The sequence below is a fragment of the Nerophis ophidion genome, linkage group LG24 (genome assembly GCF_033978795.1).
Source record: "Nerophis ophidion isolate RoL-2023_Sa linkage group LG24, RoL_Noph_v1.0, whole genome shotgun sequence".
NCBI lineage: Eukaryota > Metazoa > Chordata > Actinopteri > Syngnathiformes > Syngnathidae > Nerophis > Nerophis ophidion.
The window spans coordinates 22,463,353-22,481,257 of NC_084634.1; the positions used below are offsets into that span (position 1 = coordinate 22,463,353).

At 37.8% G+C, this 17,905-nt stretch overlaps 1 protein-coding gene across 16 annotated transcripts in view; it reads left to right on the forward strand.

The window, feature by feature from the left end:
- Positions 1–17,905, forward strand: part of otofa (otoferlin a) — a 209,095-nt gene that overhangs the window by 100,894 nt on the left and 90,296 nt on the right. For all 16 annotated transcript variants that reach the window (XM_061885616.1, XM_061885624.1, XM_061885628.1 and 13 more), the window contains exon 6: positions 16,252–16,325. In XM_061885616.1, the coding sequence (XP_061741600.1) occupies positions 16,252–16,325 (74 nt within the window). The remainder of the gene's footprint in view (positions 1–16,251; positions 16,326–17,905) is intronic.

The following is a 17,905-nucleotide window of genomic DNA, read 5'->3' on the forward strand; positions in this document are numbered from 1 at the left end:
TGTGTTCTTGTTTTATTTTTTTCTTTGAAAATTTAACTGTGAGCAAGTTGCAAACAGCCCCTTTAAGAGACGCAATCCTCGTGCAAAAGCTTAGTAGATCAGCTTTGCGTGGGCTATTATGTTTGCACGTGTTTTAGTGCACGCAAACCCTTAGTGTGTCAGGCCCTACTGTATGTCAATAAAACTATTATTTCCAAACCCCGTTTCCATATGAGTTGGGACATTGTGTTAGATGTAAATATAAACGGAATACAATGATTTGCAAATCATTTTCAACCCATATTCAGTCAAATGCACTACAATGACAATATATTTGAGTTTAAAACTCATGAACTTCATTTTGTTTTTTTGCAAATAATAATTAACTTAGAATTTCATGGCTGCAACACGTGTCAAAGTAGTTGGGAAAGGGCATGTTCACCACTGTGTTACATCACCTTTTCTTTAAACAACACTCAATAAATGTTTGGGAACTGAGGAAACTTATTGTTGAAGTTTTGAAAGTGGAATTCTTTCCCATTCTTGTTTTATGTAGAGCTTCAGTCGTTCAACAGTCCGGGGTCTTTGTTGTCGTATTTTACGCTTCATAATGCGCCACACATTTTCGATGAGAGACAGGTCTAGACTGCAGGCGGGCCAGGAAAGTACCCGCACTCTTTTACTATGAAGCCACGCTGTTGTAACACGTGGCTTGGCATTGTCTTGCTGAAATAAGCAGGGGCCTCCATGACAACGTTACTTGGATGACAACATACTGTATGTTGCTCCAAAACCTGTATGGACCTTTCAGCATTAATGGTGCCTTCACAAATGTGTAAGTTACCCATGCCTTGGGAACTAATACACCTCCATATCATCACAGATGCTGGTTTTTGAACTTTGCGCATATAACAATGCGAATGGTTATTTCCTCTTTGCTCCGGAGGACACCACGTCCACAGTTTCCAAATATAATTGGAAATGTGGACTCGTCAAGCCACAGGACACTTTTCCACTTTGCATCAGTCCATCTTAGATGAGCTCAGACCCAGGGAAGCGGGTGGCGTTTCTGGGTGCTGTTGATAAATGGGTTTGGCTTTGCATAGTAGAGTTTTAACTTGCGCTTACAGATTTAGCGACCAACTGTAGTTACTGACAGTGGTTTTATAAAGTGTTCCTGAGCCCATGTGGTGATATCCTTTACACACTGATTTCTGTTTTTGATGCAGTACCGCCTGAGGGATCAAAGGTCTGAAAAATATCATCGCTTATGTGCAGTGATTTCTCCAGATACTCTGAACCTTTTGATGATTTTACGGACTGTAGATGGTAAAATCCCTAAATTCCTTGCAATAGCTCGTTGAGAAATGTTGTTCTAAAACTCTTCGACAATTTGCTTACAAAGTTGTGACCCTCTCCGCATCCTTGTTTGTGAATTACTGAGCATTTCATGGAAGCTGCTTTTATACCCAATCATGGCACCCACCTGTTCCCAATTAGCCTGCACACCCATGGGATGTTCCAAATAAGTGTTTGATGACCATTCCTCAACTTTATCAGTATTTATTGGCACCTTTCCCAACTTCTTTGTCACGTGTTGCTGGCGTCAAATTCTAAAGTTAATTATTATTTGCAATAAAAAATAATTTTATCAGTTTGAACATCAAATATGTTGTCTTTGTAGCATATTCAACTGAATATGGGTTGAAAATGATTTGCAAATCATTAAATTCCGTTTATATTTACATCTAACACAATTTCCCAACTCATATGGAAACGGGGTTTGTACAAAAGTCTTGCATGAGTACTATGCACTTCCAATACTTGCACCAGTGTCCCTTTGGAAGGGACTCTCAATGTGGAATCAGGATCCAGTACACACAACAGTTGGTATTTGTCCACTGAATAAAGTTCGCCAAATCTAGCCGAAATCTGTCCATTTGAGACATGACTAACTTGAACAGATTGAGGCTTCCGGAAGAGATCAGCCTGTAAGTAACCGGCTTGTTTCCAATTTGACAAAAAGTTCCTCACAACTGCCAGCCACTCTTTCAAAAGTTCCCAAATGTAGTTAATGAAGATGGTCCATCCAAAGTTCCTTCAGACAACACAATTTCCACACTTCAAGCTATCTATGTGGAAAATGTGATGTTAATTGCACTGGTTGTCTGGACCCTTCAAGGCACTGATATGGTCAATGAAAGTGTGACCTCATCTCACAGTCTTTTCAGATTCAGAACCACTAGAACATCAGGTTCTGTTATATTGGAAGCAGACTTCACTACAGGATAATGACATTTTGTAAGTAGGTTCAACAATTCTATTTCAACACCACATCAGACTGACTTTGTATAATTGAACACATACTCATGACCTTAACATCACAAAGCAACCGTACACGCGCACACAATACTAAACCGTCCACAAAACCATCTTATTTCTCCCTGGGGGAGTTTCAAACACCCTTAAAGACCTACTGAAACCCACTACTACCGACCACTCAGTCCGATAGTTTATATATCAATGATAAAATATTAACATTACAACACATGCCAATACGGCCTTTTTAGTTTACTAAATTGCAATTTTGAATTTCCCGGGAGTTTCTTGTTGAAAACTTTGCGGAATGATGACGCGTATGCGTGACGTCACGGACTGTTAGGAAATATTAGCGCTGCACACACACACAGCTAAAAGTCGTCTGCTTTAACCGCATAATTACAAAGTATTTTGGACATCTGTGTTGCTGAATCTTTTGCAATTTGTTCACTTAATAATGGAGAAGTCAAAGTAGAAAGATGGAGGTGGGAAGCTTTAGCCTTTAGCCACACAAACACAAGGTGTTTCCTTGTTTAAAATTCCCAGAGGTGAAGCTTTACTATGGATCAGAGCGGTCAAGCGAACATGGATCCCGACCACTTGTCAACCGGCAGGTTTCGGTGAGAAAATTGTGGTAAAAGGTTGCCTCTTACCGGAGATCAGCTGAGCTTGCGTCATCCATGCAGCTGCTGTCGACTTCCCTCAGAGACTGGTGTCAAAGCACCAGTGGACACACGCCTCCGACTATCAGGTACTATTTAATCTCACTAAAACACTAGCAACACAATAGAAAGATAAGGAATTTTCCAGAATTATCCTAGTAAATGTGTCTAGAAACATCTGAATCCGTCCCAATGCAATCGCCTTTTTTTTTTTTCATTTTTTCTAGTCCTTCGCTATCAATATCATCATCCACAAATCTTTCACCCTCGCTCAAATTAATGGGGAAATTGTCGTTTTCTCGGTCCGAATAGCTCTTGCTGCTGGAGGTTCCCATTTTAAACAATGTGTGGACGTGAGGAGCCCTCACCTTTGTGATGTCATCGTCTGCTACTTCCGGTAAAGGCAAGGCTTTTTTTATTAGCGACCAAAAGTTGCGAACTTTATCGTCGATGTTCTCTACTAAATCATTTCAGCAAAAATATGGCAATATCACGAAATGATCAAGTATGACACATAGAATGGACCTGCTATCCCCCTTTGAATGAGAACATCTCATTTCAGTAGGCCTTTAAGTTAAAATCTATACCTCTGATTGTGTCAATCAGGGTTAATTAAGCATTATTGTGTATTTTTGATTCAATTTTTCAGTGGGGATAACAATGTTGTGGTCAATTGGTGTAGACTTTTGCAATATATGAAAATTCTAAAGTGTGGCAATTATTCATTTGTTAAACTTTTAAGGCAGTGGTCTACAAACCTTTTCCATAGAAAGCTGCACACTGAAAAATGAAAGCATACGGGGGCCACTTCGACGTTTTTAATTTTCAAAACCAATATGAAATATTTTTTTACCTTTTGTGATCCCTTCAAGTTTGGTGCCGGGGGCCCAGAATAGAGCTAGTCCTAAAAGTGTTAAAAATAGTAGAAAATGGATGGATGGATTAGGGCTGGGCCATATATTGATATACTCAATATATCGCAGGTTTTTCTCCGCGATATAGAAAATGACTATATCGTGATATTTAAGTATACATTCTCACGCAGTTGCTTCTAACTGCAGGCATTACACTGCATGCGTTTCCCACTCTTTCTCGTCTCTCCTTCTCACAGGGACATAAACCAAGCGCACTTTCTTACATATGTCACATATTGTGGCGTGGCAACGTCACACACTCCCACGTAGCAGAGAGGTAGCGACATGGTAACATTAGCTGTGATGTTAACAGTGCGCTGCGGGTGGTAATACGAGATAAAAAAGGTGCGAATCTGGTAACAAATAGAGGAAGAATTAATTACCAGGAAAAACAGCTCGGGATCCATCGTCCGGCGGTGGTTTGGCTTCAAGCGGGAATATGTTCAACATTTATGCGACAAAAGCGTTGCTGTAAAAAGTAGCATCATTTGAAAAGTCACCCGCTGGAGAATGAAGAGTGCTTGAAACTGCATTTCAACATCTCCGTCTAGTGCCACACCAACAAAATGCCAAAGCAACTATTTCCACATCAACACCGTGTGAAAAAAAAAAGTCAACAACTGAAGGAGATAACATCCGCAGGAACCAATTATGCAGCTCCTTCTTATTTGACAGTTGTTGAAATATCTTGTGTGACATCATGCACAAAAGTGCACTTTATTTGTTGTAAACTATTGTAGTGGTGTTCTGTACAAAAAGTACACTTAAATTTAGTGTTGTTTCAATATGTCATCTTAGGGACATCATTCATAAAAGTGCACTTCTAACTTGTTTTAAAATGTCTCTGACAATCTTGCACTTTCTGATTTGGAAATGACATGAAAGTTTGTGCCACGGCTTAATAACTGTTTAATAAATACAGCTTTGGTAAATTGACTCAGTTGTGATTTCTCTCTCTGCATGAAAGTTTAAAATGAACATATATTAATGCAGTATGAACAAGAATCTTTTAATGTAGACACATATAATCATCATACTGGTGTGATTAGATGCATCAAGTGTTAATTCAAGGCTAAGGCAAAATATTGAGATATATATTGTGTATATTGTGCATAGCTCTGTTGGTAGAGTGGCCGTGCCAGCAACTTGAGGGTTGCAGGTTCAATTCCCGCTTCCGCCATCCTAGTCACTGCCGTTGTGTCCTTGGGCAAGACACTTTACCCACCTGCTCCCAGTGCCACCCACACTGGTTTAAATGTAACTTAGATATTGGGTTTCACTATATAAAGTGCTTTGAGTCACCAAAGAAAAGCTGCGGCTGATTGGCACCTGGCCACACCTGGCGTCAATCAGCCCGTTCCTATTTGTACCTGCTTTGTCTTCCAGTCAGTGCTGGATTATTGTCATGCCGATGTCGCTCGTGTCGTTGCTACCTGTCGTGTTGTATCTTGTCTTGTCTATGCAGCGTTGCAGTAAGCTTTGTTTGATTGCGGTTTTCAGCTTACTGCTTTTTGTTACCTGCTTCCAAGTTTGTTTTTATATTACATGTGCGACTTCTGTTTCCTGCTCAATTCTTGCTAGCTTCCATGCTAAGTTACTTTTTGTTTTCTAGCTCCCATGCCAGCTCCCTTAGTTTGTTATCCGCCTTGTGCGCGCTTTGTGTTAGTACCCTTTTGTTTGTTGTTCTATTATTTAAATTAAATAATGTTTTCCTGCAAAATGCCTCCCTCCTTCTCTGCATCTTGGGGTCCGTCACCAACCAACTCTGACAGCATGTGTAGAGCAAAGACCTTTGGCATGATATATCATCTCAAATATATCATATAAATTAATACAATAAATTTGCATTTCATGTGGGTGTCCATATTGAGGGTTTGTTGACAGTGACCGATGGATTTGTGTGTGTAGTGTGTATTATATATGGTTTAGACGGTTGATAAAACGAGGTCTTGACTCGTCATGAGTTAAGTGTGTTCACTTCAAACTGACAAAGCTTGCATAACTGAGAGGAACTTTTGAGGAGATATTGTTTTTTTACAAACTTTTGTGTGGTGTTGTTTCCTTATTTGTCATAATTTATAGCTGATTTCAATGTGTAGCAGAGGCAGCTGAACTGAATGTGACAGTATGTCATAATTACGTAGGTCAGCTGGAACAAAAAATACCGATAGCAGTATAGTTACTCCAAAGTCTTAACTGTCCTCATGGACCGAATTTATTAGAAACCAGTGCCAAAAATACCATTACTCGGTATATATCCCTCTTCATAACAATATTGATTTTTATTCATTATTATTTGTTGAGCAATGACAGTTTTAAAGCAAGAAAAATCATGGCAGCTTTGTGTTACTGTAGTTTTGATATTAGTCAACATTGCAACATTTTCTTGTTACATCTTACCTGAATGCTCAATTATTCCACTTTTTAATGTTTTTATGTAATACTTTTTTACGAATTTGCCGCTGGTAGTAAAAAATTAGCTGCGGGCTGCAAATGGCCCCTGGGCCACACTTTGGACACCTCTGCTTTAAGAACATAGTATAGTTTGAGCTCATTGCGGGTTGTTGGCATTTGAATTAATTTTACATGACAGCTTGTAAGACAAACCATTTCATCATCTACTCCCAAAATTGAAGAAATCGTACCTTGAATTGCCACAGGCGAGCATTTCTTCTCCACCTGCCCCATGTGGACTCAGGGCCTTCAGAATGATTTATGGCAGCGCCTTGACACTTTTTTTTTTCTTTTTGTTATCTGCTACGCCTCGGTGAAAAGGATCCACCAAGGTTTTGTTTCATATATCCAATGGATATATTGCTTTTTTAGTGGGTTTTAGTGTCACTCTGCAGTGTTGCAGTGAAGTGGAAAGCATGTCCAAGTAGGATGCATTATTTTGCCCATACCTCATATAAAATTACTGTCTTGGCTTTCCCTCAAGCAAATCACATAACTTATTGTCTTACTCAAAAGTTAATTCAATACAGCTAAATTGTCAACGTTCCCTTTTTGGTGTATACAGTAACTTGATAATGTACTAATAATGACAAGAATCCTGACAAAGTGATGTTTTACTAAATCAGGGGTAGGCAACCCAAAATGTTGAAAGAGTCATATTGGACCAAAAAATACAAAAAACAAATCTCTCTGGAGCCGCAAAAAATTGAAAGGTCTTATAATGAAGGCAACACATGAAGTAAGTGTCTATATTAGCTATATTAGCCTACTATCAAAATGACTATGTGTGTCACAGGCTGACGCAAATCTATGTTGACAGAAATGTTGAAATGTAATATTTATTTTGCACATTTTACACTAGTAAAACGGAGACTACACAGAGGGTGAGAAAAAAAAACAAGCTGTCTGAAGCCGCAAAATATTAAAAGCCCAATGTATGTCTCATAATAAAGGCAACACATGATGTAAGTGTCTATATTAGCTATATTAGCCTACTCTCAAAATTACGTGTGTCGCAGGCTGACGCAAATTTGTGTTGACAGAAATGTTGAAATGTAATATGTATTCTACACATATTTACATTAATAAAACAGAGGCTACTCAGAGGGTGAGATAACTATCAGAAATGCAGTCAGTGAAACATAATGTGTCATGAGACATGCACATATACAGTCGCGATCAAAGTTTACATGCACTTGTAAAGAACATAACATCATTAGGCCCCAATAATTTCCACAACTCTTAGTTTTTTTAAGTCAGGACTTTGGGAAGGTCATTGTAAAACCTTAATTCTAGCCTGATTTAGCCATTGCTTTACCACTTTTGACGTGTGTTCCCAAAGTCCTGACTTAAAGGCCTACTGAAACCCACTACTACCGACCACGCAGTCTGATAGTTTATATATCAATGATGAAATATTAACATTGCAACACATGCCAATACGATTTTTAGTTTACTAAATTGCAATTTTAAATTTCACGCAAAGTTTCCTGTTGAAAACGTCGAGGTGTGATGACGCGTATGATGATGTGTGCGTTTGAAATCTCGGGCTGTAGCGGACATTCTTTTCCAGCCCGATCCCGGCTATAAGTAGTCTGCTTTAATCGCATAATTACACAGTATTCTGGACATATGTGTTGCTGAATCTTTTGCAATTTGTTCAATTAATAATGGAGACGTCAAAGTAGAAAGATGGAGGTAGGAAATGGTGTATTGCGGCTGCCTTTAGCCACACAAACACAGCCGGTGTTTCCTTTTTTTAAATTCCCGAAGGTGAAGCTTTACTATGGAACAGAGCGGTCAAGCGAACATGGTTCCCGACCACATGTCAACCGGCAGGTTTCGGTCAGAAAAGTGTGGTAATAAGTCGGCTCTTACCGTAGTTATGAGCGGAGCTTGCGTCTTCCTGTAGCTGCTGCAGACTATTACCTCAGTTTAAAAGCCCGTAGAAAATGTCAACATCTGGCTTTTGTGTCATTTCCTGTCAGGCATTAACTCCTGATGGCAATGGCAAAAAGTGTTGAAGTGTTTGTAAGCCTGAGATACAACAATGGATTCAACATTTGTGAATTTCTACCATGAATTGATTAACGTGGACCCCGACTTAAACATGTTGAAAAACTTATTGGGGTGTTACCATTTAGTGGTCAATTGTACGGAATATGTACTGTACTGTGCAATCTACTAATAAAAGAATCAATCAATCAAAAAAAGATCCTGAGGTTTATAAAACAACTACATCTTAAAGGCCAACTGAAATGAGATGTTCTTATTTAAACGGGGATAGCAGGTCCAGTCTATGTGTCATACTTGATCATTCCGCGATATTGCCATATTTTTGCTGAAAGGATTTAGTAGAGAACATCCACGATAAAGTTGGCAATTTTTGGTCGCTAATAAAAAAGCCTTGCCTGTACCGGAAGTAGCAGACGATGTGCGCGTGACGTCACGGGTTGTGGAGCTCCTCGCATCTGAACATTGTTTACAATCATGGCCACCAGCAGCAAGAGCGATTCGGACCGAGAAAGCGACAATTTCCCAATTAATTTGAGCGAGGATGAAAGATTCGTGGATGAGGAAAGTGAGAGTGAAGGACTAGAAGAAAAAAGAAAAAAAAGACAGGGCAGTGGGAGCGATTCAGATGTTATTAGACACATTTACTAGGATAATTCTGGAAAATCCCTTATCTGCTTATTGTGTTACTAGTGTTTTAGTGAGATTATATATAGACATACCTGAGAGTCGGAGGGGTATGCTGACCGCCAGTGTCTCTGAGTGAAGCCATGCAGGAGCCAAGAAAGTTGCAGCTGCCTCTTTGACAGCTGTGAGGCGGCATAGCTTGGTTGGTAGAGTGGCCGTGCCAGCAACTTGAGGGTTGCAGGTTCGATCCCCGGTTGCACCATCCTAGTCACTGCCGTTGTGTCCTTGGGCAAGACACTTTACCCACCTGCTCCCAGTGCCACCCACACTGGTTTTAAATGTAACTTAGATATTGGGGTTTCACAATGTAAAGCGCTTTGAGTCACTTGAGAAAAGCGCTATATAAATATAATTCACTTCACTTCACTTCTCCCACTGGAGACACTGGCGGTCACTACACCCGTGGCCACACCCCTCTGACTTTCAGGTACCATATAATATCGCTAAAACACTAGTAACACAATAAGCAGATAAGGGATTTTCCAGATTTTCCAGAAACCCCCATTATTTACTTTTTACTTTTTTCTTTAAATTGACCTCAACTCTGTACACTGCTGCTGGAATTTTAATTTTCCTGAAGGAACTCTCCTGAAGGAATCAATAAAGTACTATCTATCTATCTATCTATCTATCTATCTATCTATCTATCTATCTATCTATCTATCTATCTATCTTTCATCCTCGCTCAAATTAATGGGGAAATTGTCGCTTTCTCGGTCCAAATCGCTCTAGCTGCTGGTGGCTATGATTGTTAACAATGTGAGGATGTGAGGAGCCCACACACCGGTGATGTCACGCGCACATCGTCTGCTACTTCCAGTAAAGGCAAGGCTTTATTATTGGCGACCAAAAGTTGCAAACTTTATCGTCGATGTTCTCTACTAAATCCTTTCAGCAAAAATATGGCAATATCGCGAAATGATCAAGTATGACACATAGAATGGACCTGCTATCCCCGTTTGAATAAGAAAATCTCATTTCAGTTGACCCATAAAAAATTAGAAAAAGAACCAAACTTCATGAATGTTTTTTGCGACCAACAAGTATGTGCTCCAATCACTCTATCACAAAAAAATAAGAGATGTAAAAATGATTGTAAAATCAACACAGTCATGGGGCGGCATAGCTCGGTTGGTAGAGCGGCCGTGCCAGCAACTTGAGGGTTGCAGGTTCGATTCCCGCTTCAGTCATCCTAGTCACTGCCGTTGTGTCCTTGGGCAAGACAATTTACCCACCTGCTCCCAGTGCCACCCACACTGGTTTAAATGTAACTTAGATATTGGGTTTCACTATGTAAAGTGCTTTGAGTCACCAAAGAAAAGCGCTGTATAAATATAATTTACTTCATGACATTATGTTCTTTACAAGCGTATGTAAACTTTTGATCGTGAATTAAATACACATAGGACATAAGTAAAATAGATTAAATGAACTCAAATGTACCTACAAACGAGGCATAATGATGCAATATGTACATATATCCAGCTTAAATAGCAGGTCAGCATCGATTAACTTTCGGTCACGCACTGACCAAATATGCCTGATTAGCACTCCACACAAGTCAATAACATTAACAAAGCTCACCTTTGTGCATTTACGCACAGCACAAAAAGTTTGGTGAACAAAATGAGACAAAGAAGGAGTGGCATAAAATACGTCTTTCTGTGGCAGCGTCGGAGAAAGTTAAACATGCAGAAACACAAACATATTAAACAGGGGGCTTTATAACAATTAGGAAGTTTTGTGTCATGTTTTTCCTTCTACAGAAACCATATAAAAACAAAAAAAATGTTTTCATACATTTTTGAAAACACTCCAGGTAGCCACTAGGGCGGCACTAAAGAGCTGCATGCGGCTCTAGAGCCGCAGATTGCCGACCCTCGTACTAAAAGTAAAAGGTCATTACTATAACTCATGATCTCAAGGCTACACTTAATACATGTTATTATATCCTTTATAGACTACTGTGGAAAAATATCACTGTAAGCTTCTTTTCTATGTCAGGTATTTCCAATAGGGACTTCTCTGTGTTTTATAGCGATGATATCAGCAATTTTGAAGATTTTTTTGTCCCTTACCTGATACATGGGGATCCAGGCAGTGCAGCGTGAGCATTTGTTGTGTGATACAAGGCAACATCTGTAGGCTATGGTGATGAAAATCATGAGTCCAATGCCCTTTGATACAATAGTGAATACTGAACCAAAAAAAACCTCACTTGAGGTCCATACTGCCTCGGCCTTCCTTATGTCGGACATCTTCAAATCAATTTTCACCCATGAGGTCACAGACACAAGGAGTTTAAAATATTTAAAAGGGATGAACCTGCCAAAGAAATACAGTAAATCATGTTAAGGTTGAGAACTTCACACTATTAAAGGCCTACTGAAATGAGATTTTCTTATTTAAAGAGGGATAGCAGTTCCATTCTATGTGTTATACTTGATCATTTTGCGATATTGCCATATTTTTGCTGAAAGAATTAAGTTAGAACCTCCACGATAAAGTTCGCAACTTTTGGTCGCTAACAGAAAAGCCCTGCCTTTACCGGAAGTCGCAGACAATGACGGCACATGTTGATGGCTCCTCACATATTCATATTGATTTTAATGGGAGCCTCCAACAAAAAGAGCTATTCGGAACGAGAAAACGACAATTCCCCCATTAATTTGAGCGAGGATGAAAGTTTCGTGTTTGAGAATATTGATAGCGATGGACTAGAAAAAGAAAAAAAAACAAGTAAAAAAAAAAACCGCGATTGCATTGGGACGGATTCAGATGTTTTTAGACACATTTACTAGGATAATTCTGGGAAATCCCTTATCTTTATATTGTGTTGCTAGTGTTTTAGTGAGTTTAACAGTACCTGATAGTCGGAGGTGTGTGTCCACGGGTGTCTTAACGCAGTGTGTCAGGGAAGTCGACGGCAGCTTTATGGACGGCGCAAGCTCAGCTGATCTCCGATAAGAAGCGACTTTTTACCAAAATTTTGTCTCCGAAACCTGCTGGTTGACATTCGGTTGGGATTCATGTTCGCTGTGATCCATAGTAAGTTTCACCTCCCGGAATTTTAATAATAATAATAATAATAATAATGGATTAGATTTATATCGCGCTTTTCTATTGTTAGATACTCAGAGCGCTCACAGAGAAGTGGGAACCCATCATTCATTCACACCTGGTGTTGGTAAGCTACATCTGTAGCCACAGGTGCCCTGGGGTAGACTGACGGAAGCGAGGCTGACAATTTTAAACAAGGAATCATTTGTGTGGCTAAAAGCTAAACCTTCCCAACTCCATCTTTCTACTTGACTTCTCCAATATTAATTGAACAACTTGCAAAATATTCAGCAACACAGATCTCCAAAATACTGTATAATTATGTGGTTAAAGCAGATGACTTTTAGCTATGTGTGTGTGCAGCGCTCATATTTCCTAACAGCCCGTGACGTCACGCTAACACATCATCATTACGCGACATTTTCAAGAAGAAACTCCCGGGAAATTTAAAATTGCAATTTAGTAAACTAAACCGGCCGTATTGGCATGTGTTGCAATGTTAATATTTCATCATTGATATATAAACTATCAGACTGCGTGGTGGGTAGTAGTGGGTTTCAGTAGGCCTTTAAGACTGTAAAGAAGTGTAATGAATGATGTAACTCTTCTGAACGTTTATGTGCTTAGATAACTCTTCTGAACTTCTGTGTGTCTCGCTCAATGTGAGAGATGCAAAATGTGCTTAAATATGTGCATGTGATCACTGTGGGGTGAGGCAACAGACAGGTGTCAAACGCTATTCAGCAAAGCCCCCTTGCAGAACACACAAATAAATTATTGATCTTTGCCAGCTTCGCTTCCTAGTCATTTCCATACTATTGACACTGTTACGTTCAAAGCCGCGCAGAAGTCCGCTTCCGTGCTTCCGAGATCTGCCATACTGTATGAATCGGAGGTTTGTGGTGCAATATTGTGGGAATGAGGCAGCATTTACATACGTAATAACAAGGCAATCTATCCATGCTGTCATATATTATTGATTTGCACTCATGCATTCCCTCCTGCAAGCATACACAGCTCAGTTCATATTCATTTTGATGCTCACGTGTGCAGAAACTGAACTGTTATACCTTGCATTCATTAGGTACACGTGTCCGCATCAAATGTGTGAATGTACTTCTCTCATGTGCATTGATTTCATTTGTACCTTCAAACTTCAAAGTGCAGATGGAACGTGGGCATCAATTCGAAAGTCAAGAAAATAGATCTGTAATAAAAAAAGATGTAAGTCAGTCATAACAAACACAAGCAGTTTGTCCTTGCATGTGATCTTTCCTGCCTCAATACCACAAATGAGATGAAAACAAGCAGAAAAATCAAAAGACACATTTTTTCCATTGTCATTCGTGACTCCCTTTTTCAAATAGTCCTTGATGATTCCGGTGTATTGTAAACCATTTGGTTATCCTTGTTTTTTGAACAGGAAATCTCTGTACTAGCAATGTGTGGTGACCAAGGTATTTACATTCATTTCACCCTATGTTTAAAGTAGTCGTGTCAAATGATATATTTTTTGTTAATTAAACTAAATCACACCTTTACATTTGGATGAATCATGATTAAACAAAGGTTATTTCTTGTTTGCATAATTTATATTAGCTTAAAAAGACCCCAATATGTTGACACACGTGCAACTTTATTGTCAGAATGTCATTTAGATTTTGTATTTTTTTTTGTAAATATATTTTACTTGGATGTATGTAATTTGAAATCTCCCCACCGGTCTTTCTTTGCTTTGGACTTGCATCTGCCCGATACTGTCAGGCTTACTATTGGTCATGTTTGGTAGGACTAGTTTGCTGTTCAAAATGCTTATTTACTACAAAAAACTTTTATTTTGCCTTTCTATTTAATGGTAGACCAGGGCATTGACAAAACTCCTCTATGAAAATAACTTGAGTTTAGAAAATGGATGGATGGATGGATGTTGTTAAACAAATGTAAAAAAAACAAACAAACAAAAACTACAAAGTAAAGATTATTGTTACATTTGTCAAACTGTTTTCAGTTACGTTGAAAAGCCCAAACATTGTTGGTAAATAAATGTAAACATTTTGAGATAAAAAGTAATTCAAATGTGTATATAAATTGTATATGTGTCTATTTATTATAAACTACAATTATAATTGATTTTAACTGTTTATTTAATCAATTTAAAATAAAATTATATTTAATCTGTTAAAGAAAAATAGGGCTTCAGTAAGTATAAGGGGTAAAAAAACAAACAAACAAAAAATTACAAAGTGAAGATTATTTTAATGTTTATCAAACTGTTTTCAGTTACCTTGAAAAGCCCGAACATTTTTGGTAAATAAATGTAAACATTTTGAGATAAAAAGTAATTCAAATGTATATATTAATTTTATATGTCTGTTTATTATAAACTACAATTACAATAGTTTTTAACTGTTTATTAAATCAATTTAAAATAAGATTATATTTAACCTGTTAAAGAAAGATGTAATAATAATGATAAAATTTAATAGATTTACAGTTGCCTTACATATACCATGTATCCATTGTTTTTTTTAAATTCCATCCCCACATTATATTCACACCCTCTTCCTCCAATGGAATAACCTAACCCCCTTCCTTACTCTCTAAATCTCCCTGCCTATATCCACACATCACCCACTCATTGCTCTCATCTGTTTGGTGGATTTTAAGCTGCAGGACCTAGCAGACTGCAAATATGTTCATTTAAAAGTTCATAAGAAGGATTTTTGACAACCTTGCACTTCATTTGAATAGCTTTGGATAAGTGTTTTCGTGTGGTATGTATGAAGAATATATGATTCTTTCTATAGCTTGTTGATAGAGATGATCTTAAGCTAGCATTTTTTTCTCGCTGAATTTTGCAGATATTTTTCCAGAGCCAGATAATCATATACATTAATATATCTTTTAATGTATTTACTAAATAACACTTGTAAGATTGATCGTCACTGCTTGTGATTATATTATGTTTAAAATGGAATCACTTCTTTAAAAAATTGTTCCAGCACCGCACATTTTTGATGATGTCGCTATACAATAAGAAGTGTTTTTTTTTTTCTATAAAATATTTTTTATAACTAAGTCAACTTTTATTTATGGTTTTGATTGTAAAGCAACGATATGTGATCGTTATAGTTTGGACTTACAGTCCTTCTTTTACATACCCCAAAATATTTTATAGTAAGAATGTATTTAATTTAAAGCATTCTATCATATATTTGTGAGTGAATGCATGTTTATTCACGGCAATTGATTTTAAAACAATAATACGTGATCATTTAGCCGTAAAATAACAACTTGAAAATATTGTTATGGTATATTGTATTATATGTAGAAAAATAGAATCTCCGTCATTGCCCTAGTGAACAACAAGGGTTTGTTTGACTCAGCAGAATGCACGTTTGTTTTTAAAACATAAATATTATATCGTTTTGTTAGCATACACATTGATTAGCTTCTTTGTTATTTAATGAATGTATATTTAAATGATATATTGTGTTTACTGCAGTGTGTTAAAAGTAAATTAGATCTGTAGGGCGATCCCTACAGTATTACCTCATTTATACCTTAACAAAGTGCTTCATGATTTGAAATGTTTTTTCTCCATATAAATGTTGATCTGCCTTTCTTCAAAACGCTCTGTTGTTGTTTTTCCACACGTGGCGCGGGGATCAAAACAGAAACTGGTCTCCTGTTACAGTATACTCAACTCTGAATGCTTGAGGAAACAAAGGGAAAACCTTATTCATCAATTTACTGCCATGTATCCATATCCACAGCAAATTGGATGGTAATACACGTTCTTCAATTATTAAGGCCTCTCGTTTGTGGTCTGCCGCCGGTGACATCACAAGCCTTTGTTGTCGTAGAGCTATTTGATCCAGATAAAATAAATGTGAGGAAACCGGACACTCCTGTTTTTGTGAACGTAGCTTTGGAGGATTGTGGCTGGTGATGAGTTGGACTCGCATTGTCAGGAGTTAAATGTCGGAGCCAGTCACTATGATTGACTCGTTGGTGTTTGGTTGCCTCTTGGTTGTCGGAGCACGCCTGATGGGTCTGTGCCCGCTGATGGAAAGTGACCTTAAAGGACATTACTTAAGAGAATCAACCACAAGTTCAAGATATTGTTTTCTTCTCTCTGTCTCTGTTCTCAATACCACCAGAGCAGCGAGGGGAGTGTCTTCGGTCATGAAGCTCGGCAAGATCAAGAGCTCGAAAGATGATCCCAGGAAAGGAGGTAAAATATTTGGCCTTATATCAACAGATGAGTCTAATTTCACACCAAAAGGACTGATCTACTAAGACCCCAAATAAAAAGTACTAAATTGTGATTTTCTGTGATGAGGGGTGACTTGTCCAGGGTGTACACCGCCTTCCGCCCGATTGTAGCTGAGATAGGCCCCAGCGCCCCCGCGACCCCAAAGGGAATATTGTACATACAAACACACATATACTCACACACACACACACCGTTATTCATACATACAAACGTACATACTGTACATAGGTACCTACGCTCCCACATACATACACAAATACAGTACATACCTACATATTCCAAGTTCGTCCATCTACACGCACATTCACGGTAAAAACATACACATATTGTACATTTACATTCACTGTACAGATAAACATACATATACTGTACATATACATTTACTGTACAGACAAACATACATATACTGTACATATACATTTACTGTACAAACATTCATATACACATTCTGTTCATATACAAGTACATATACATACATACACTCATACACATAATCACGTTTCTCAAACATATATCAACATTGTTGCCCTAGGGTAAACTGGGTAACACATGGCATACTGACAAAGCTTAACCTATTGTTACTATAACAATCTACAATATTACTATAGGTTGTAGATTATTCCCCTCCATCTTTCGGCATTCTTTTTTTTAATTTATTTTTATTTTTTAATTGTTTTAATCTTTTATAGTTATCATTTTGTATATTTATCATTGCATTTGATCAACTGTATTGTTGATAATAGAGGTAAACTATTGGTATTGCTCATGATCAATAGCACTTTTTCTATTTGTATTTGTATTGCTCCAATTGTAGTGTAAAAATGCTCATTGTCATTTCTATATTATTATTTATTTCACTAACTGTTTCTTTGCTATCACTTTTAGATCATATTTTTACATATCGTATGTGCTGTTGTTGTTGTATTTGTTGTTATTGTTGTGTTTGCTGTTGTTTTTTTTTGTCTCTCTGTCTAATCCCTCTCTTATCCCCACAATTTCCCCCTCTGTCTTCCTTTTTATCTCTTTCTATCCCCTCCTGCTTCAGCCCGGCTGCACCAAATGATAATATAAATACATTTAATAAAGTCAAATTTAAATAAGGCAACAAGAGAAGTATCCTACACTTCTCTTTTGTAAAGTAAATCAACTATATAAAAAAAAAAAAAAAAAGGGAATAAGCAGTTAGAAAATGGATGGATGGATAAATAGCAGAGGTGGGACCAAGTCATTGTTTTGCAAGTCACAAGTAAGTCTCAAGTCTTTGCCCTCGAGTCTCGAGTCAAGTCCCAAGTCAAGACAGGCAAGTCCCGAGTCAAGTCCAAAGTCAAGACTGGAAAGTCTCAAGTCAAGTCCCAAGTCCTGCATTTTGAGTTTCGAGTCATTTCAAGTCCTTTTAACCACAGACTAATATATTTACACAGATTGTGTATGCTTTTAAAACGCTGTATGTATTTATTATAAAAAAAAAAGTGTGCTGACATTGCACTTCATAATAGCACTATTAAGAAGTTATTCTAAACATTTAACTCATTCCTTTA